This window comes from Neoarius graeffei, chromosome 1 (assembly GCF_027579695.1).
Source record: "Neoarius graeffei isolate fNeoGra1 chromosome 1, fNeoGra1.pri, whole genome shotgun sequence".
Classification (NCBI taxonomy): Eukaryota; Metazoa; Chordata; class Actinopteri; order Siluriformes; family Ariidae; genus Neoarius; species Neoarius graeffei.
Window position 1 is genome coordinate 3,802,584 of NC_083569.1, and position 22,014 is coordinate 3,824,597.

At 42.9% G+C, this 22,014-nt stretch overlaps 1 protein-coding gene across 10 annotated transcripts in view; it reads left to right on the top strand.

Annotated features, from left to right (window-relative positions):
- The window catches only part of kmt2cb (lysine (K)-specific methyltransferase 2Cb), a 237,304-nt gene that overhangs the window by 200,547 nt on the left and 14,743 nt on the right, over positions 1-22,014 (top strand). For 6 of the 10 annotated variants that reach the window (XM_060928213.1, XM_060928267.1, XM_060928285.1 and 3 more), the window contains 14 exons: positions 40-240; positions 1,032-1,205; positions 1,309-1,450; positions 1,595-1,742; positions 6,441-6,619; positions 6,706-6,836; positions 6,940-7,156; positions 7,950-8,086; positions 11,922-12,020; positions 15,434-16,616; positions 18,044-18,180; positions 20,377-20,507; positions 20,609-20,780; positions 20,866-20,982. In XM_060928213.1, coding sequence (XP_060784196.1) covers positions 40-240; positions 1,032-1,205; positions 1,309-1,450; positions 1,595-1,742; positions 6,441-6,619; positions 6,706-6,836; positions 6,940-7,156; positions 7,950-8,086; positions 11,922-12,020; positions 15,434-16,616; positions 18,044-18,180; positions 20,377-20,507; positions 20,609-20,780; positions 20,866-20,982 — 3,168 coding nt within the window. The remainder of the gene's footprint in view (positions 1-39; positions 241-1,031; positions 1,206-1,308; positions 1,451-1,594; positions 1,743-6,440; positions 6,620-6,705; positions 6,837-6,939; positions 7,157-7,949; positions 8,087-11,921; positions 12,021-15,433; positions 16,617-18,043; positions 18,181-20,376; positions 20,508-20,608; positions 20,781-20,865; positions 20,983-22,014) is intronic. The other 4 variants (XM_060928248.1, XM_060928295.1, XM_060928223.1 and 1 more) reach the window with 3 other exon arrangements.

The following is a 22,014-nucleotide window of genomic DNA, read 5'->3' on the forward strand; positions in this document are numbered from 1 at the left end:
TTCTCAAGTTTGCATCTTCCTCGTTTGTCTTTCGCACAGACCTTCTCAGACAGCCAGCTCTCATTTAACCCTGACTTCAGCAGCCCCTTAATGCCTGAGGACAAGAAAAAGCAAAGGACCAAGCGTGCTCAAAAGAGTGGGGAACGTCCGGCCCCTCGCTCCAAAAAGAGGAAGAAGGAGGAGGATGAGAGACAAGCCATGTATTCTTCCACTGAACCAGTAATGACCAATCTGAAACAGGTAAGACAAATGGAATATCTCTTACCTACACTAGCTCGATTGTAGATTAGAATGTCCACTCTTGCAGTCCCAGGTTCAAGGTTTCCCCATCTTCAAAATACCCACCTCAACGCTTAAAAGGCTTCATGAACCCAATCAGGTGTGTTGGGAATTAACTGCTAATGTAAGTTGTATGTAAATGTGACCACTCTATAGTGTTGTTGTTCCCCCCTTTTTTTTTTTTTTGTCACAACAGTGAACTTGTTTATTTTTTTGCGCCTCCTGACCAATCAGATCGTTGCTCAGTGATCACCAGAAACACACCAATCTTCATTTCATCTGCATTTCAGATAAAACCTCTCATCTAGAGGCTTCGTTAGACTAGTTAGTTAGCCAATACTAACAAGGACTGGTAAGATCTTTGTTACAGTTACAGTGTGCACGTCTTGCGCAACACCCCTCTGCATAAGAACCTTTCGAAAACTGGAGTATACTCGGTGCACAAGGCTGTGGACGGAGAAACGATGAGATGTGGCAAGCCACCCATCCTCCATTCAAATAGGGGAAACTCTGCATTAACCTTTTACCATTCACATGGCATGTAAAGTGACTTGAAATGATGCTAGCAATGACAATTAAGCAATTTCTTAAGATTTCACGTCAGTAGCTATCAAGACATCAGGGCTCTTGTTAATTAAACTGTCACATAACCTCGAGAGCCCATCTCTCTAGGCTCCCTCGGTTTCTAATTTCTCACACTCACATCTTCTCTTTCCTTTTTTTCCTGTCTCTCTGTCTGCATCTGCCATCAGCAGCAGCAGCAGCTCTCTCTCTTGCCCCTGATGGAGCCTTTGGTCGGTGTAAATTTTGCCCATTTCGTGCCCTATGGCAGCGGGCAGCTAGACGGGGAAAGCCGTCTTTCGGGCACTTTTGGAAGTGCCTCATTGGACGGAATGTCGGATTATTACTCCCAGCTCATTTACAAAGTACGTCAGAGAAGCAATGATCAGAACCAGTGTTTTTTTTAATAATTTATTAGATTTAATAGAGCCTGGCTCATTTGTGTTTTTCTGTTCTGTCTTCCAACAGCAGAACAACCTGAGTAACCCTCCAACCCCGCCGGCGTCTCTGCCTCCCACACCTCCGCCCGTGGCGCGTCAGAAGTTGCTCAATGGCTTTGCCACCACAGAGGAACTGGCCGGTAAAGCAGCTGTTGTGGGCGGCCATGATGGTGAGGCTCAGCACTGAACACCGAGCTCAAAAATGGATTCAGGCTATGCTCCTTTAGGAATGTGCACGCACCGATTTTCTTTTTTTTTTTTTTTTTTTAAATTTGTGCAACATTTTGAAATATTTTTGCCTTTTACATACATAGTGACCAAAGGACTGCCTTCAAGGCCACTGCACATACCTTTTAAGACCGAGGAAGAGCTTTTTGCCAGAGCTCTCGCTCATGGCCCCAAAACAGTGGACGTACCTGCTTCGTTACCAACGCCCCCTCACAACAACCAGGAAGAGCTGAGGTAATTTTTTTTTTTTTTTTGGTCTGGTCACATGGTTTTGCTTGTCATGGGCTGGATTTAGTGGGCACTTTCACACCAAAGGTTGCCTTTTTCAAGTTTAGCTTCTAGGGTCATAAAAGTAAACTAAATGTGACATAATGCATCACTTTTGTTCACTGTTTTTGTCTGAGGGTCGGAAAGAAGCTACACAGTCGGTGGTTCTTCCATCCTATCATTATTGTGGAAATATTAGCCATTTTTAACACGTTTTTGACAGAATCTGCAGTCCCAAATTAAATTTTAAAATATTGCATTGAGTATTAAATAATTTCTGTCCCATGCATGGCTGAGCATGCTGCTTCCTTATATAGGGGGCGAGTCAAGAAATGTCCAAATTTCATGAAAATCGGTAAATTCGTTTGGCCGCTATGGTGATTTAACTGAATCATGGCATTCCGTGTTAAAACAAATAAAGCGATTGTCCTTTCCTGAACAACATGAGTAACTGATAATGTGTTGTGCATTATCGGTCTAGAATAACATTTAAGAAATTGTTTTTCATCACTGTCTTCACCTCATTTTCAATTTGAACTGTTATTAAGCAGGTGGTGAGTTTTTCAGCTATTCGAAATCCTGATGTAGAATCTGCGTTAAAAATCTGTCCTCTCCAGAACTTAGGATAATCTGTAAAACTTACCTCAGTTTAATGGAGAAATATTCTTACTGGATTAATTAGGGCCCAACAATATAAAACCAATGAGAAACTATCGCATTCAAATGCATGGTCGAGATACATTTACATAAAAATGTTGTTAAAGGGGATGTCCTCTCCAGAACAGGATATTTAATATCATAATAGGCATAATTTGAGAAAGAACTTTCACCTCAAAGTTACCATCTGGGGACTAGTACTAGTACAAACAAAGACCTGTCGGTCAGACAAGTCAAATAATTTGGATGTAAATGTGCCCAGGTTACAATATTGGTTAATTTTCTGAGAAAATTAAGCGTTAAAGAAAAATGTCCTCTCCTGAACAAATGCCCAAGACTCCCAACACTATTAATTCTCTCTCACTGACTAGATGTTAAATGTTTGCTCTCATCAAATGCATAGTTTAACATATGAAATTTGTGGCTCCAGGTGTTTTGGATGTAAATTGCTAACGTATATGTTAAGTACTTTTCGGATAATAAGGATAAATAAACCTTCATTATTGTAAAGGTCCAAGAAATAATATAATGGTCCAAGAAACTGTGCAAAAGGTTCTTTTTTCAATCAGAAAACATATTCAAAATTGTTGCCATAGTTTTCCTGAGTAATTTTTCATTTGAAAAGTGATGTTAAACATTCTGTCCTCTCCTGAACAGAAATATGGATTTTGTGACCTGATTTGATTTGCGCGGTGACCGGAAAGTAGATACAGTATGAAGTTGAAATTTTCTAGTCACCTACCAGATTGGTGTATCTTTCTAAAAAGGCATTTTAGCTGATTTCCTGGACCTATTTCTCATTTCTAGCTCTATTGATATGTGAAGTGACTCCTAAAATAGACTGAAAAAATTCACCAAAAACTAGATTTTCCAAAATATGTCCACCATTGATGGATATTTTGGTGTCTCTTTGTTCCATTAACATCTCTGCAATAATTAGGTGGAATGTAGGGGACCCAATCCACCAATTAGGCTTAAATCTGAATGATAATTTGTGAATTTTACCTTCCTGCTATGTTAAAACTAATAAATTTTGGAATTTGAAATGACTTGTAGCCTTGATACTTGAGGTACATGTTACCCAATATGCATTCTATGGAATTCAGGATGGATTTTTGCATTACATTGAAGTTCATTTTCAACTGTTTTTGGGACTTTTAAGGCAACCTTTGGTGTGAAAGTGCCCTACTGTAAATAAACTTATGGTCACAAGTCTGGAAGTGTGAACTGGTGTCAAACCACAAAGGATAAGCTATTAGGACAGCCCTGAAACTAGTCGGAAATAAAGGTGATTCTTCATTCACAGTTGATCAGAGTCATCACCCCTTTCCAATGACCAGGCACTGATTTAGTGAGCCAACGAAACTTGTTTTGAATCGTCTCGCTGAACAATTACATCATCAGTTACCTAATGCGTGGTGGTTCCGAGCATCAAGAGAAGTTCATTTGGTGGAAGAACGCTAGCCTAGGCAGGTTATGGAACACGTTGCCGAGAGAACTTAATTCATGTGTGAACGTTAACAATTTCAAGAAACGATTGAAAACCTTCTCATTTAAATCAGCTTGCGCTTCTTAGATTCTGACTTGTTTATTGAAAATTTAATGAGTTTTTTTTTTTTTAAATTCTGTCATGATTTTGAACTTAAAGTACACTACTGTTCAAAAGTTTGGGGTCACTTTGAAATGTCCTTATTTATTTTTGAAAGAAAAGCAGTGTTCTTTTCAACGAAGATCACTTTAAACTAATCAGAAATCCACTCTATAGAGGTTTTCGACCCACGTGACCGTTGCCATGTCGACAAGTAGATGGCGCCATTTTGGAGGTCACAACAATGGCGACTCCCGCTAGATCTGTATATCTGTATCCCACATGATCTGTATACCCATGTCGTTAAAAACCCATCGCCATACACAGGTATTGATCTGAAAGCGTATAAGAGTTTGGATGCCTAGAAATATTTTGTGTCAGGCTGGGTAACATGCCTACATCAGCGGGTCGTCCCTGGAGCCGGTGGTCGCCATCTTATTACAGCTAAGGTTTGTTCACATTTTCATTTACTTTCGGTCCTCAGGATAAACAAAATGCAGGGATGTGATTTTTCCGCGAATTCGCGGAATTCCGCTTTTTTCACCTCAAAACTTGAAAAAAAAATGCTTCCGATTTTTCCCTCAAATCCACATTCGTATCCTATTCGTTCCGACTTTGTTTGAAAGATGGCAGCCTCGGATTTGCATCTTTACGCCTCGATCACGGAGGCTGCCATCTTTCAACTCTGTTTGAAGCAAGCGCATTCATTGGTTGTTACAGAGCGATGGGCCAATCATGTACCTCGTTTCATCTCATTGACGTAATTACGTCATTTACGCAATTCCGTCATTGAGATGAAACGAGGTACGTGATTGGCCCATCGCTCTGTAACAACCAATGAACGCGCTTGTTAGATAGCTGTACGTAAGCTCACTTCAAACAGAGTTGAAAGATGGCAGCCTCCGTGATCGAGCGTAAAGATGCAAAGCGAGAGAGAGCGCGAGCGAGAGAGAGAGCGCGAGCGAGAGAGAGAGCGCGAGCGAGAGAGAGCGAGCGAGCGAGTGAGAGAGCGTGTGTGCGCGTGAGAGTGAGTGTGTGTCAGAGTTGCATGTTGACCATTAAATTGGCTTGAATTTGTTAATCATGACAAGTTTTTTCTTGTGTGTTTGCTTGCCATTTTAGTACAATTTTTAAGTCAGAAAACCCCAAAACCCAGGAGCTTCGGGGGGCTTCCCCCCTTGTCCCCTCACCAGGGTGCTGCCCTGGACCAGCTGGGGGCCTGCGGCCCCCAGACCCCCGGCTAAAATTTTCAGATAATTTCACCAGCCCAAAATCACATCCCTGAAAATGTTATTAAATGTCATTGAAATAACTTCTTAGTCTGTTGAGACATGGCCCGTTATAAATTTGCTGTTACCAGGCAATGACCAAGAACTGTATTATTAGGGTCGGTGTCTGTGTTGTAGCAGTGTACTAGCACCTAGCTGTTAGCACTAGCTAATGTCAACAACATAGTAGCTGGTATGTTACTGTAGCAATGTTTACGTTCAGTCATTTGGATGACTGTTAAAACCTTTCAGTCTCAAGTTTTTCCTTTACTGGATTTACTAGTTTACGGAGCTAGCGCGCTCGGGCAGGCTGGGAGCCATCGCGCGCTCGCTCAGTAAACTAGTAAATCCAGTAAAGGAAAAACTTGAGACTGAAAGGTTTTAACAGTCATCCAAATGACTGAACGTAAACATTGCTAGAGTAACATACTAGCTATGTTGTTGACATTAGCTAGCTTGACCTTCAAAATGGCGGACATCGGGGCGTCACGTGACCCTGCGACGTCAGGTGAAAAACCTCTATACATTGCTAATGTGGTAAATGACTATTCTAGCTGCAAATGTCTGGTTTTTGGTGCAATATCTCCATAGGTGTATAGAGGCCCATTTCCAGCAACTCTCACTCCAGTGTTCTAATGGTACAATGTGTTTGCTCATTGCCTCAGAAGGCTAATGGATGATTAGAAAACCCTTGTACAATCATGTTAGCACAGCTGAAAACAGTTTAGCTCTTTAGAGAAGCTATAAAACTGACCTTCCTTTGAGCAGATTGAGTTTCTGGAGCATCACAATTTGTGGGGTCGATTAAATGCTCAAAATGGCCAGAAAAATGTCTCGACTATATTTTCTATTCATTTTACAACTTATGGTGGTAAATAAAAGTGTGACTTTTCATGGAAAACAAACACAAAATTGTCTGGGTGACCCCAAACGTTTGAACGGTAGTGTATAATTATTGTTTGTCTGCATAATTAACATATAATTAATTTATCACGAGAAAACCGCATTAATAAAATGATTGCAAGCATGACCGTTCTTGGCTTTGGCACCAGCACTTTGTCATCGGAAAAAGACAAACAGACGAGCGGGGGAGGCATTTCACTGACTGAAAACTTTCATAATCAGGTTTTCTGGTCCCTTTTTCCCATGCAGGGGACAGGAGCACTGCGAGGACAGGGACACACCGGACAGTTTTGTTCCCTCCTCGTCTCCAGAGAGCGTGGTTGGCATGGAGATCAGCCGCTATCCGGATCTGTCTCTGGTCAAACAGGAGCCTCCATCCCCGTCGCTCTCTCCAGTCATGCCCATGTTCCCGAAATCCAGAGGGAAAGGTTAGTCGCGTCTCACTTTACACGTCACACAAAGATAAGAGACATTTATGCGACTTTTCCCACACTTTTCCACCTTGTCTCTTTAGGCTCTGAGACGAAGCTGAAGGAGATCAAAACCGAGCCCTCGTCCATGTTCTTCGGCACTCCGTTCGGAACACCACAGAACGGCCCCGGCCTCGTCTCCATCGCCATCACGCTGAAGCCCGCCGCTGCCGAGGTGAGGAAGCACGGAGACCAGAGAAAGGAGGACGGAAAGGAAAAAAAAAAAAAAAAAAAGACCGTTCATGTGTTTGAATGAATTCTTTCTTTTGCTGTTTTAGAACATCACCGACGTGGTCGCAGCCATCGCCAACCTCATCCGGGTGAAGATCCCAAGCAGCTATGAAGTGAGCGGTGGACCGTGGCTGCACGGCAGCCTGAGTACCCATAAGGCTTTGGTGCAAGGCCTTGACCCACGTCTAGCGCAGGCTCGTGGGGCAGAACAGATGAACTCTCAAACAGGCGCTCAACATCAGCAGATTCAGCATCTGGATAAAAGTGAGTCCTGTTGATTGGTTGGTGAAAGTTTTGAAAAGGCACCACATAATATATATTTAAAAAAAAGCCTTCCCTCCTAAAAGTCAGGGCAAAAAAAATTTCCTGGAATCCCAGATAAACACTGTAACGTCCGTACGACTGGACAGTCATTCTAGCACGTTGTTGTTTCCTTCGTCACAGTTTATTCACGGGGACTTGTCCGGCAGAAAGGTAACACTGATCTCAGCAACTTGTCACTTTATACTCTGACGGTAGGGTTAGAAAAAAATTCCCAGGTAGAAGGTTGACGACGTAATTTGCATATTAAATGAAAACGTTACCTTTTTTAATAGCTCGGGGTATTTCCAACTGAGAAATCCAGCGATGTGAATTGCTTCCGAAGCCTTTTTACGAGAATCACTGGTGGGGGGATGGAACAGTAGGGGATAGCAGTCTGTCTCTAATTGTTTTCCCATCATCATTCACACAAATGATTATCCTCTTTAATGATGTTTGCTAACTCGGGCGCCTCGTTATGTCTCCGTCTGAGTGCCCCGTGTGGATTAGGTGATGGCAGAGATGATTAGCGAAGCTAATGAAACGTAGTAACAGTCCTGGCCTTCTGTATTCCTATCAGATTAAAAATGGCGCGTCGGAGGGGATTTTAGCGTGGATGCCAGTATTCCAGATCAGATGGTCGTTATGCAACCTCTGTTCAAGTCAGATTGATTTATGTAGCACATGTGCTGTGACATGAAGTCACATTACTCGGTACAAACTGCAAGTACAAACAGTCGCTGTTTGGTGCTGACAGGTCCAATGAGAGTCAGAGAGCAGTATCGGGACTGCTCGAGCAGCCCGGGTCCGAAGCCACAGTGGTGCCGCCATTGTAAAGTGGTCATCCTGGGAGGCGGAGTCAGGAAACCCAAAGATCATCAAAGCAAAGCACAGGTAGGTGTTTGTTTTGTTTGTTTTTTTTTTCCTGAACTACAAATTAAAAACTGCTAGTTCGGTATAATACGCTAGTGGGCCATTCTCAGAAAATGTGACGAGTAACGGTAAAGACATTTTCAAAATTTTATATACGATAACTTTAGTTAATCCATGTAATACAGTGGGGCAAAAAAGTATTTAGTCAGCCACCAATTGTGCAAGTTCTCCCACTTAAAAAGATGAGAGAGGCCTGTAATTTTCATCATAGGTACACTTCAACTATGAGAGACAGAATGGGGGAAAGAATCCAGGAAATCACATTGTAGGATTTTTAATGAATTAATTGGTAAATTCCTCGGTAAAATAAATATTTAGTCACCTACAAACAAGCAAGATTTCTGGCTCTCACAGACCTGTAACTTCTTCTTTAAGAGGCTCCTCTGTCCTCCACTCGTTACCTGTATTAATGGCACCTGTTTGAACTCGTTATCAGTATAAAAGACACCTGTCCACAACCTCAAACAGTCACACTCCAAACTCCACTATGGCCAAGACCAAAGAGCTGTCAAAGGACACCAGAAACAAAATTGTAGACCTGCACCAGGCTGGGAAGACTGAATCTGCAATAGGTAAGCAGCTTGGTGTGAAGAAATCAACTGTGGGAGCAATTATTAGAAAATGGAAGACATACAAGACCACTGATAATCTCCCTCGATCTGGGGCTCCACGCAAGATCTCACCCCGTGGGGTCAAAATGATCACAAGAACGGTGAGCAAAAATCCCAGAACCACACAGGGGGACCTAGTGAATGACCTGCAGAGAGCAGGGACCAAAGTAACAAAGGCTACCATCAGTAACACACTACGCCGCCAGGGACTCAAATCCTGCAGTGCCAGACGTGTCCCCCTGCTTAAGCCAGTACATGTCCAGGCCCGTCTGAAGTTTGCTAGAGAGCGTTTGGATGATCCAGAAGAGGATTGGGAGAATGTCATATGGTCAGATGAAACCAAAATAGAACTTTTTGGTAAAAACTCAACTTGTCGTGTTTGGAGGAGAAAGAATGCTGAGTTGCATCCAAAGAACACCATACCTACTGTGAAGCATGGGGGTGGAAACATCATGCTTTGGGGCTGTTTTTCTGCAAAGGGACCAGGACGACTGATCCGTGTAAAGGAAAGAATGAATGGGGCCATGTATCGTGAGATTTTGAGTGAGAACCTCCTTCCATCAGCAAGGACATTGAAGATGAAACGTGTCTGGGTCTTTCAGCATGACAATGATCCCAAACACACCGCCCGGGCAACGAAGGAGTGGCTTCGTAAGAAGCATTTCAAGGTCCTGGAGTGGCCTAGCCAGTCTCCAGATCTCAACCCCATAGAAAATCTTTGGAGGGAGTTGAAAGTCGGTGTTGCCCAGCGACAGCCCCAAAACATCACTGCTCTAGAGGAGATCTGCATGGAGGAATGGGCCAAAATACCAGCAACAGTGTGTGAAAACCTTGTGAAGACTTACAGGAAACGCTTGACCTCTGTCATTGCCAACAAAGGGTATATAACAAAGTATTGAGATGAACTTTTGTTATTGACCAAATACTTATTTTCCACCATAATTTACAAATAAATTCTTTAAAAATCAGACAATGTGATTTTCTGGATTTTTTTTCTCATTCTGTCTCTCATAGTTGAAGTGAACCTATGATTAAAATTACAGGCCTCGCTCATCTTTTTAAGTGGGAGAACTTGCACAATTGGTGACTGACTAAATACTTTTTTGCCCCACTGTATGTACAAAAAAAAGCATATTTCATGAATTCACAAAGCAAGAGAGATCATCGTTATGAAAAACTAGTGCCATGGGTGCAAGTTTTCCGGCATGTGCCGGAAGCTCCGTTTTTTTTCAGTTCTGAAAAAGTCATTTTTCCAAATCGTGTAAATCCGTTGAGATTTTTTTGGGGGGGTGGCCCTCTCACTGTCTCACTCTCAGCATATTACCGGGTTACGGCGGTAGAGTCTCTGTACGAGACAAATCTTTTCATCTCATCTTCGCCACAAACCTCATTCAATTTATACGCCGCTCACCGACGAGCGGTCCTGACTAGCCCGTTGTTTCACGGTGTTATACATGTGTGATATGTTTCACGCACGTAGCACGTTGTTCGACCAAATCAACGCCGCTATTCCAGTGTATATATTGTAAAAAAGGTATCGCAGCAAAAGCAGATTAAAAATGGTTGTTTCAACATTTAAATTAGTGCCTAGTTGTTGTCTTTACCGTTACCCTAGAGAGTAACGGTAAAGACATCTCGTGGCATTTTTGGGTCACTGAGTGCAGAAAAAAAGAAACAAATTATGCATTTATTATCCCATCCTAACTTGCTACTTGACGAATGCAGCATCATCATCTTCATCATTCAGGGGTAACGGCAAAGACCGTTCATTTACCTGATCAGTATCCTGGATTCCAACATTCATGCACCTGTGACTTCTTTTTTTCAAAATGGCTGCTCAACATCCTGGTCCTTCCTCATGTAGCTGCACTGCCCTCTATTGTCAAAGCCCTGAGTTACAGCATGGTTTTACCATTAGGGTAACGGTCAAGACATCAAGTGCGTGCACATTCTCGCGCATATGTTTTAGACTGTACGCCAAAAACCGTTGAAGCAAAGATCTTTTCCACGACAAAAAGTGAAGGTCCGGAGGTAATGTTTCAGAAAGAAAAGTGAAAATAACATTAAAAACAAATGAATTATTTTTATTCGAATTTCACTCATCCTTATTTAGACATGACGTTTAGGTTTATTTAGGCGAAATAAAATTTTTGCAAATGCAGACAAGTTGTCTCAATTTTTTTTTTTTACCGCTCTGTTAAGTTCTTTCTTAAAATAAATGTATAATAGAGTGCCAGGATTAATGGTTTGAGAGAAAAAAACAAGCTTGTTTAAAACTGAATTTGTCACATTTTCTGGGAATTGTGCACGCTAATGCACCTGTTTCTTACGGAGGTTTAAAGGAACAGTCCACCGTACTTCCATAATGAAATATGCTCTTATCTGAATTGAGACGAGCTGCTCCGTACCTCTCCGAGCTTTGCGCGACCTCCCAGTCAGTCATACGCAGTCAGACGCGGGGTCACTCCTGTTAGCAATGTAGCTAGGCTCAGTATGGCCAATGGTATTTTTTGGGGCTGTAGTTAGATGCGACCAAACTCTTACGGAGCTCAGATATCAATGCGCTGCCGAAGCGCGCAGAAGGTGTTAGTACGCCCGTCATTATAGTGCAGACTTTCCATAGCATAGAAAATCGCTACGTTTCAATTTGCGTAACTGAACTTGTTTCATGTCACTGGTCATATAAACCTATGTAAACAGGAAAAACGTGGAAGAGTTTGGTCGCATCTAACTACAGCCCCAAAAAATACCATTGGCCATGCTGAGCCTAGCTACATTGCTAACAGGAGTGACAGCGCGTCTGACTGACTGGGAGGTCGCGCAAAGCTCGGAGAGGTACGGATCAGCTCGTCTCAATTCAGATAAGAGCATATTTCATTATGGAAGTACGGTGGACTGTTCCTTTAAGCTCCGACCTTTCTCCTCCAATTACACTCATTCTCTCAAGTATGGCTCTGATTGCATTTCGGTGTTGCACGGCTGTAACGTACCCGTGATGAAAGTGAAACGCAGTGCTACCGGGAGTTGCATTAACTCCTGATGCTTTTCAGCGTTTAATGTTTTCTGGATGCTACGACTGAAAAGCAATACGCTTTTTCAGGTTTATTTATTTATTTTAAGAAAACCACTGGTGTCTTTATGAAACCGCGGGTGTGATGAGTTTCTTCACTCTGTTTGCTCGACAGGACTCTCAGCCAGGCTTTGATGGAGATCTGGTGTTTTGCAGCCACAGTTGTCTCATACTGCACTCCTCTTCACAGTCCAAAAGCAGTGGTGGCACCAAGGTTTGTTCTTTACCCGTGTTCCTGGACAATTAATAAATATTGTGAAGCAGTACAGTACGAATAAAATTTAAAAGAAAACCCCACCCACTCTGCTTCGTCAGTAGTTGCTTTGCCGACTCACGTGATGCTGTAAATTAAATTCATCAGGAAGTTCTCGTCAATCTCTTCAAACGAGAATTAGTTCGCTGCTTGGTCTTGTTCCCATTACACTTGGTCAACCCGGTGCGTTTTTCTTCCAAATAATAGAGCAAACTGCAGAAAAAGATAACACTTTATTAATCCCAGTTGGTAATTCGCACAGCAGGCGATAGAGAATAAGAAATAAGATAATACAGCAGCAGCAAAGCTTTTGTCCAAACTCAGAAGCTAGCGAGGAAACGCACATGGATTAAAGTTTTCCGTCAGCTGAACTCTCCCAAGGCCACATGTGAGGTCGGTGCTGATCCGAGGAGAATTAAAATGAATTAAACGTTTTTGTTTTTGAGCCATGCTTTGTGTCGTTCATTTCCTATGTTTGATCATGTTTAAACGTTCGCTGTCTACGGTGCGGCATTAAAAAAACATGCGCTGTCAAAATTGGCAAAATACATTCCCGTGTGCTTGTGTCTGACCATTTCTGTTTTGTATTAAATTAAATCTCGCCAAAATGACTTAGTTCAAACCTGGACATGTAGAAATAGAGCATGTTAAAAAAAAAAAACCCCGGAAAGCCCGTTCCTCTGCTTCAGCCAGACTTGAAGACCCGACGGTGCAATGCTTGCAGACTGTCAGAAGTAATTAGACCTAAATTTCTAGCTAACAAATCAGCAGACGCCCCAACAATTATTATTTTCGTTAGGCCAGTGTGTAAGGTATGTTAGAACCGTGCCTTATAGCCTACGTTAGATCACAATTTAAAGGACGTTGGAGGCTGCGAGCGCAATGATGTTCCGACATGCGCTAAACTTTATTCCCTGAAAGTCATACACCAGCGTTCAATGCTCCAAACAGTCAAAATGTCTAGAAGACTGCGGTTAAATAATAATCATAGCCTACTAAGTTAAATTACGTCAAAACATCTGTTTCTGGCCGATGGAATGATGGAGGAAAATGAGAACGAACGCAAAGTAGATAGCAGCCAACTTCACACGATCTTTTAGGGAACTTAACACTCGTGTTGGCCACAATATTTCTCTTGAATTGTTTTTGAAATCGTATTCAACACAAAGTAAGGTCAAACCCCAATTTTAATTTAAGCGAAGATCCAAACTCTTTTCTATATTGACGTCGAGCACAGAGGAGCATGTCGTTCTGCTTTGGGTTTCGGCAGCATGGATGCGCTTTACATGAAAGAAGGCACTGATGTGTCTGCCATCGATAAAGGTGTAAAAAACAAGTGGAGGTGGGCTCGGCTGTACAAAATAGGTGAAAACGGAAAGCCGTTTAGTTCATGGTGCAAAAAACTAAACATTCCAGGCGCTTGCATTTGTGTGGTTTGCCACAAAGAAATAATATACGGAAGCAATGGAAAGAAAGCGCTGTCGCGCCATCAACTGGAAGCCCGCCACAAGGCCAATGTAAGGGGTCTTCAGCACACCTCTTCTTTACCAGGAGCAAGTCTCACCTCAACGGAGGTCAGTCCGTCTATGGCTGATCGTGTCTGTGCTTTTATCTCAAAAACGAAAAATGGTGAAGAATCACTCAACAATAAATTGAATATATTAATCCATTAATTAATTGATGATAAAGTTATCAGTTCTAAGCACGGGCGATTGCTCTAAGACAACGAGGGAGGCTCAGCCTCCTCTAAAGATGACGAACATTGTGTAGGATGAATTGCGCTAGGCTTATGTTATAGCCGACCTTATAACATTGCTATTTCAGATCCAGAATCATAGAAATATATGTGCTCAACCCAACTACAGTGCGAAATCATTCCCTTATAACTTTCCCCAGTTCGCCTAATGTGTGCGTGAGTTTTTCCCCCTCGTGACAGCGTGATGCAGCCCGGCCTCAGTGGACTTCAATGGCATTTGGGAGCTATGTGCTTTTCAATCTCAAAATGCAAGACGGTTATTGGACAAATACTGCGAAAACGCCCGCCCACGGAGTCCCAGCCTCACAGTGGGAGGGACATGGCAGTTTCCGTGAGGAGACTGGTGATTGGTGAAAGCAGCTGGATATTTTCTTTGATTGACACCTCGTTTCAACTATAGACAGGCAGCGGTACAGTGTTGCCAGATTGGGCGGTTTTAAGTGCATTTTGGCAGGTTTTGAACATATTTTGGGCTGGATAACGTCAGCAGTATCTGGCAACATCAGTTCAGTCCCATGCGGATTCGCGAGTGCTGTGGTGTATTGTAAGAGATCAGCTTACATTTCGATTTCATTCATTACATACGGTTTCTACCAGCTTTTTTAGTTTGTATATATTTTCATTGTAAATATAGTGTTGTCAAGTTTGCTATCTTAGTTCCAGAAATGTTGTTTATTTGAGTGACTGAACTTGAACTTGAGGGGGCTAGTCAGCTAGCAAGAAAGCTGCGCACGGATGCCAAGCATTGCTGATTTAATTTTGGCGAAGCCATTTGCCAGTCTTCCTTTCGAGGAAAAAATTAAAATTAAAGAGCAGGGTAGACCAACGCCTCAAATTGACTTGGTGAAAAAGGTAGGGAATAATACTCGTTCCTTTCAGCTCTCCTGGTACGAGAAAGTGAATTGGCTAACAGCAAGTGACCCACATCAACAACAGTAAATAGGCTACTTTAGTAATATGTCATGGATGGACCAAAAATATCGAATCTATTTAAAATGTTTATGCTGAGTATATTATATTGGAATATATATTTCTCTGGATATGAATTAAACACAGCTACAATTTGGAAAACATTTTTAAACAAAAACACAGCCGAGGTCAATTTTTAAACAACATGCCACAATTTTAAAATATAAAATGTTAAAATATACCCCCCCCCCCCCCCCCCCCCCAACACCACCATCATGTATATTGGACAGTAGGCTAATGGGCCAAAAGAACCTGTTATTTCACAGTTTGTGACGCTGCCAACAATCAGCCAGATCAGAGGCAAGAGTATGGGCAAAATGGGCAAAACTGATGTGTTTTTTCTTTTAAAATCTGGAAATATCATAACCGACCAGCCTCCCCTGTTTGAAAGACTACCAGCCGCCACTGGTTCTAAGTTAACCATTCTCAGAATTTCATTGAAATCCACCCATAACCCCCACCCCCCCCACCCCCTCGTAAACTTTCAGTCAAATAATTTTTTTTTGCTTTAATCCATGAAACGCAAGAATTTCATATGATTACACCGAAAGCGTTCACAATTATGATGCTTATTCAGATCCATTTTGGTTAAACTGATATGAAGTTGTAGGTCGACATTGACCAGGATATCAATCTGAAATGTTAACAGATGTCTTTGTGGCTCCAGGCATCTGTGGCCCTACTTTCAGATCCGTCTGTGAAAGGAAGTCCATCCAAAGCACAGCACCAGTACAACAACAACATGTCCTCTTTAGATGTCCACTGCTTGGCCCAGCTTCAGCCCAAGACTTTGCCTCCTTCCCCCTCTCGACCTGGACTCTGTGTCACTCCTGCTCTACCAGAGCCTCTGAAAATGCAGCCCAAGGTGGAGCCAAGTGTTCCCGAGGGGCAGAATCTCAAAGTAACCGTAAAGCTCAAGCCTCGTTCCCAGAACCAATCAGACGAGAAGCCCTGGCACCATGGAAAACGCTGGAAAGGCCTGCGTTGGCGCAAGTGGACGATGCAGATCGTGGTGCCGAAAAGCAGCTCTCCGGCACCAGAAAAGGCCGTGGAGGATCTCCTGCTTCAGCTGAACTCGTCTCTACGTCCTTGCTCGTCTCTCCGAGACCGGCGCCGCTGCTGCTTCTGCCATCAGGAGGGTGACGGGGTGACGGACGGTGCTGCTCGCCTCCTCAACCTGGACCTGGACACTTGGGTTCATCTGAACTGCGCCCTCTGGTCCTCGGAGGTGTACGAAACCCAAGCAGGTGCCCTGATCAATGTGGAGCAGGCACGTCAGAGGGGTCGAACCATTTCCTGCGCCTTCTGCCAACGACTGGGCGCCACCAGCGGTTGCCACCGACTCCGCTGCCTCAACGTCTACCACTTCACATGTGCGTTGCAGGCCGGATGCACCTTTTTTAAGGACAAAACCATGCTGTGCCACCAGCACCGGCCCAGAATCTCTGGTTCCGGTGCCCTTCTGCACCTTGAAGACCAGCAGTTGCGCTGTTTTTCTGTTTTCCGTCGTGTCTACGTCCAACGTGACGAACTCCGCCAGCTGGCGTCTGCTGTTCAGCGTCCAGAGCTTGGACACACCTTTCGCATAGGCAGCTTGCTCTTTCACACTATGGGGCAACTTCCACCTGCCCTCATGCCCCACTTCCACTCATCCAACACTATTTTCCCACCTGGATATGAGGCGAGCCGTTTGTACTGGAGCATGAGGCACGGGCACCGCCGTTGCCGCTACGTGTGCACTGTTGAGGAGCGCCAAGGACGGCCAGAGTTCTGCATCCGAGTCCTGGAGAAGGGCTACGAAGACCTGCTGCTCACAGACACCACGGCTAAAGGTGCAGTATGTGCGTTGTCTGAGATTGATTGATTGATTCATGGCCATCTGTGACTGTTATCGTATCACATCCGTGGTTATGTTCATGAAACTTGATTTGGGGCTTTCTCTATATGAAACTGAATGTGGGGGCGTGGTGACGTTTATGAAACTGGATTTGGGGGCGTGGTGATGTTTATGAAACTGGATTTGGGGGCGTGGTGATTATGAAACTGGATTTGGGGGCGTGGTGATGTTTATGAAACTGGATTTGGGGGCGTGGTGATGTTTATGAAACTGGATTTGGGGGCGTGGTTATGTTTATGAAACTGGATTTGGGGGCGTGGCTATGTTTATGAAACTGGATTTGGGGGCGTGGTTATGTTTATGAAACTGGATTTGGGGGCGTGGTTATGTTTATGAAACTGGATTTGGGGGCGTGGTTATGTTTATGAAACTGGATTTGGGGGCGTGGTTACGTTTATGAAACTGGATTTGGGGGCGTGTGGTTACGTTTATGAAACTGGATTTGGGGGCGTGTGGTTACGTTTATGAAACTGGATTTGGGGGCATGGTTACGTTTATGAAACTGGATTTGGGGGCGTGGTTATGTTTATAAAACTGGATTTTGGGGCGTGGTTATTTTTATGAAACTGGATTTGGGGGCGTGGTTACGTTTATGAAACTGGATTTGGGGGCACGGTTATGTTTATGAAACTGGATTTAAGGGCGTGGTTATGTTTATGAAACTGGATTTGGGGGCGTGGTTATGTTTATGAAACTGGATTTGGGGGCGTGGTTATGTTTATGAAACTGGATTTGGGGGCGTGGTTACGTTTATGAAACTGGATTTAAGGGCGTGGTTGTTTATGAACCTGGATTTGGGGGCGTGGTTATGTTTATGAAACTGGATTTGGGGGCGTGGTTATGTTTATGAAACTGGATTTGGGGGCACGGTTATGTTTATGAAACTGGATTAGCGGCGTGGTTTTGTGTACAAAACTGTATTTGGGGCGTGGCTCTGTATGATTTCACTTAATAGCCTCCACACCCATAAACCATACCTGATGGGCAATTTATTGTAGGATGATGACGGGCTTCCTGGATATCCACTAATCTTGTGTGCGAAGATAACTAGCTAGCTAATGGAGTGAATGTTAATGTTTAGCAAAATCGTAGTTGTTTTGGTGACACTTTTATCGAGGGTTAGCTTAAAAAAAAATTAAGATATAGTGAAACCCCACTCGTGTTGAGAACTTGTTAACAAGCAGTTATGAACGGCTTGGGGGTGTTTCCGATTTGCATAGTCATGTATATTCATAGATCCTGGCATTGTTAAGAAGGGATGCTCTGAGGCTCCTTTAGTCATTATTTGGGCATTCATTACAGATCGTAGAGCACTGCTTTGCTTTTTGCTTCTTGTCCTTTTTAACGTGTGTGTGTGTGTAGGAGTGTGGGATAAAGTCCTGGGCTCCGTAGCAGAACGGAGAGCAGAAACTGGAATGCTGCGACTTTTCCCTATCTACCTGAAAGGAGAAGATCTGTTCGGTCTCACCGTGTCTGCCGTGGCGCGCATCGCCGAGTCGGTGAGTAACACTACTACTAAAAATAATGATTCTATAATTCTCTCGAAGGCTTTTCCCCTAATTTGAATGCATATGAATATATACATATGATGGAATAAAATAAGTTGGATGGATATTTGCGAACGGATTTTGACTTAAAGACAGCAGAGGGCGGGATGGAGGCAAGGATGCAAGGACGAAACCTGAGAGAATATTTATACAACATGGGGGGGTGCAAAGAGGAATTTATATTGTCTGTATTTGTAGACACTTGTGTTTGTAATCACCTAATTAATTGCTAAAATAATTCATTATTATTATAGTTTTATTGTTATTTAAAGGTATAATATTGACTTTGTATTTTTTATAAAAAATCATACATGTTAAAATGATATTTTAATACATAAGATTTATTTAACTTTTTTTTTTTTAATGAATTAATTTGTTTATTTTTGGTTGTTTGATGTTCTTGCAGTTTGCTGTAGTAAAGAAAAAACATGTCAGGCATTTATACACTTGTACGTGTACCTTATTATACAGCCCCGATTCCAAAAAAGTTTGGGACAGAGTACAAATTGTAAATAAAAACGGAATGCAATAATTTACAAATCTCAAAAACTGATATTGTATTCACAATAGAACATAGACAACATATCAAATGTCGAAAGTGAGACATTTTGAAATTTCATGACAGCAACACGTCTCAAAAAAGTTGGGACAGGGGCAATAAGAGGCTGGAAAAGTTAAAGGGACAAAAAAGGAACAGCTGGAGGACCAAATTGCAACTCATTAGGTCAACTGGCAATAGGTCATTAACATGACTGGGTATAAAAAGAGCATCTTGGAGTGGCAGCGGCTCTCAGAAGTAAAGATGGGAAGAGGATCACCAATCCCCCTAATTCTGCGCCGACAAATAGTGGAGCAATATCAGAAAGGAGTTCGACAGTGTAAAATTGCAAAGAGTTTGAACATATCATCATCTACAGTGCATAATATCATCAAGAGATTCAGAGAATCTGGAAGAATCTCTGTGCGTAAGGGTCAAGGCCGGAAAACCATACCGGGTGCCCGCGATCTTCGGGCCCTTAGACGGCACTGCATCACATACAGGCATGCTTCTGTATTGGAAATCACAAAATGGGCTCAGGAATATTTCCAGAGAACATTATCTGTGAACACAATTCACCGTGCCATCCGCCATCGCCAGCTAAAACTCTATAGTTCAAAGAAGAAGCCGTATCTAAACACGATCCAGAAGCGCAGACGTCTTCTCTGGGCCAAGGCTCATTTAAAATGGACTGTGGCAAAGTGGAAAACTGTTCTGTGGTCAGACGAATCAAAATGTGAAGTTCTTTATGGAAATCAGGGACGCCGTGTCATTCGGACTAAAGAGGAGAAGGACGACCCGAGTTGTTATCAGCGCTCAGTTCAGAAGCCTGCATCTCTGATGGTATGGGGTTGCATTAGTGCGTGTGGCATGGGCAGCTTACACATCTGGAAAGACACCATCAATGCTGAAAGGTATATCCAGGTTCTAGAGCAACATATGCTCCCATCCAGACGACGTCTCTTTCAGGGAAGACCTTGCATTTTCCAACATGACAATGCCAAACCACATACTGCATCAATTACAGCATCATGGCTGCGTAGAAGAAGGGTCCGGGTACTGAACTGGCCAGCCTGCAGTCCAGATCTTTCACCCATACAAAACATTTGGGGCATCATAAAACGGAAGATACGACAAAAAAGACCTAAGACAGTTGAGCAACTAGAATCCTACATTAGACAAGAATGGGTTAACATTCCTATCCCTAAACTTGAGCAACTTGTCTCCTCAGTCCCCAGACGTTTACAGACTGTTGTAAAGAGAAAAGGGGATGTCTCACAGTGGGAAACATGGCCTTGTCCCAACTTTTTTGAGATGTGTTGTTGTCATGAAATTTAAAATCACCTAATTTCTCTCTTTAAATGATACATTTTCTCAGTTTAAACATTTGATATGTCATCTATGTTCTATTCTGAATCAAATATGGAATTTTGAAACTTCCACATCATTGCATTCCGTTTTTATTTACAATTTGTACTTTGTCCCAACTTTTTTGGAATCGGGGTTGTACACTCTTTAATCACTCAGTCAGATTACTTAAGACGCCTGACGATTACATTAAAGAGATTTATTTTATTTAATTTTATTTATTTTTGTGCGTGTGATTGTAGCTTCCGGGTGTCCAGGCTTGTTCGAGGTACCGTTTCCGTTACGGCCGTAACCCGATGCTGGAGCTTCCTTTATCCATCAACCCATCAGGCAGCGCTCGATCTGAGCTCAGGAGCTACCCACAAGGTCAAAGGTCAGTGTGTAGATCAGGGGTATGTCTGAAAATGTGGTTTCAGACTCGTATTTATTTTATTATTTTTTTTAAATGTAATTGAGATGTCTGGTGAAACTCAGGTTAGAGATCCTGTCTGCATGGAACCGGATGTCTTTAGCAATCCAGAACTCGGCTCGTCCGGAGGGCGGCTCGTCCCACAGTAAACACTTTGTTCACTCCAAGTCGTCTCAGTACCGGCGACTGAGCAGCGAGTGGAAGAGCAACGTTTACCTCGCTCACTCGCGCATCCAGGTCAGCATCTGTGTTTATTTTTGGAGGCTGCAGAAAGATGGATGGATGGATGGATGGATGGATTGATTTTATTGTGTGCGCGCAGGGCCTGGGACTCTTTGCTGCTCGGGACATTGAAAAGCAGACGATGGTGATCGAGTATCTCGGAAACATCCTCCGTAATGAAGTGGCCATGAGGAAGGAGCTGCACTACAAGGCCAAGGTGTGTATCCTGTAAAAATATAATTAATTTCACTCACATTATTCCATTTAAAGGCCGTACTCAGACTTTACACAAGAACAAAGTTACATTTCCGTTTTGAAAATCACTGGAGAAACGTTCGATACAATCTCGCAAGCCGACGTTATGCCGCTGCCAAGTTCTGGACTCTGATTGGTCAGAAGGTTTCTCATTCAGCAGCTCTGACACTCACGCCGTTTTATAGGTCCTGATACGGTATCGTTTCTACAGTAACCGCTCGTTCACACGTGGCATGAACGGATTAAGAAAGATGTGATCGTTGATGAACACGGTGCAGCTTTGGATCGTTTCTGTAACAGCTACAAAGAGTGAGTTTCGCGACACGTTTTTGCGCAGTAAGCTGCGTTTTTGTCTTATTAACTTAGAGCCTGGTGCTGGGAGCCACTGTGTTGTGGAAGCTCAAAACCATTACACGCACAGTGGGTACGGAAAGTATTCAGACCCCTTTAAGTTTTTCACTCTTTGTTTCATTGCAGCCATTTGCTAAAATCGAAAAAGTTCATTTTATTTCTCATTAATGTACACTCGGCGCACCCCGTCTTGACCAGGGCTTTGAACCAGAATTTTTTTCCTATTGGTTCGTTCCGAACAGAAACGGAATTTTAACGTTTCCGGTTTTGGGTTCCACCATTAAATAGACGTTCCCGAACCGGTTAGAACAAATAAATTTCGTTCCCGGAACGGTTAATTACGTTCCCTGTCAGCTGTTTAACAAATGGCTATAAAATGATGTCTCTGTCTCATCCAGCTTAAGCCAAATGTAGGCTAATTCTATTACAACCTTCATTAAATAAGACAAGAAATAATTCAAAACAATTATTATTTCAAATGTTGGCGATTTGGATTCTCAGTACGTCTTCCCATCTACACAAACAGAAAAAGTGCCAAAAATGAAAGAGAATTCGTTTAGTGTGTTACCAAAGGCTAGTCAGGCCCTATAGAGGGCTACCGCATGACGTCACCGCGCCGCGAGATTTTGTTAGGCGCCACATT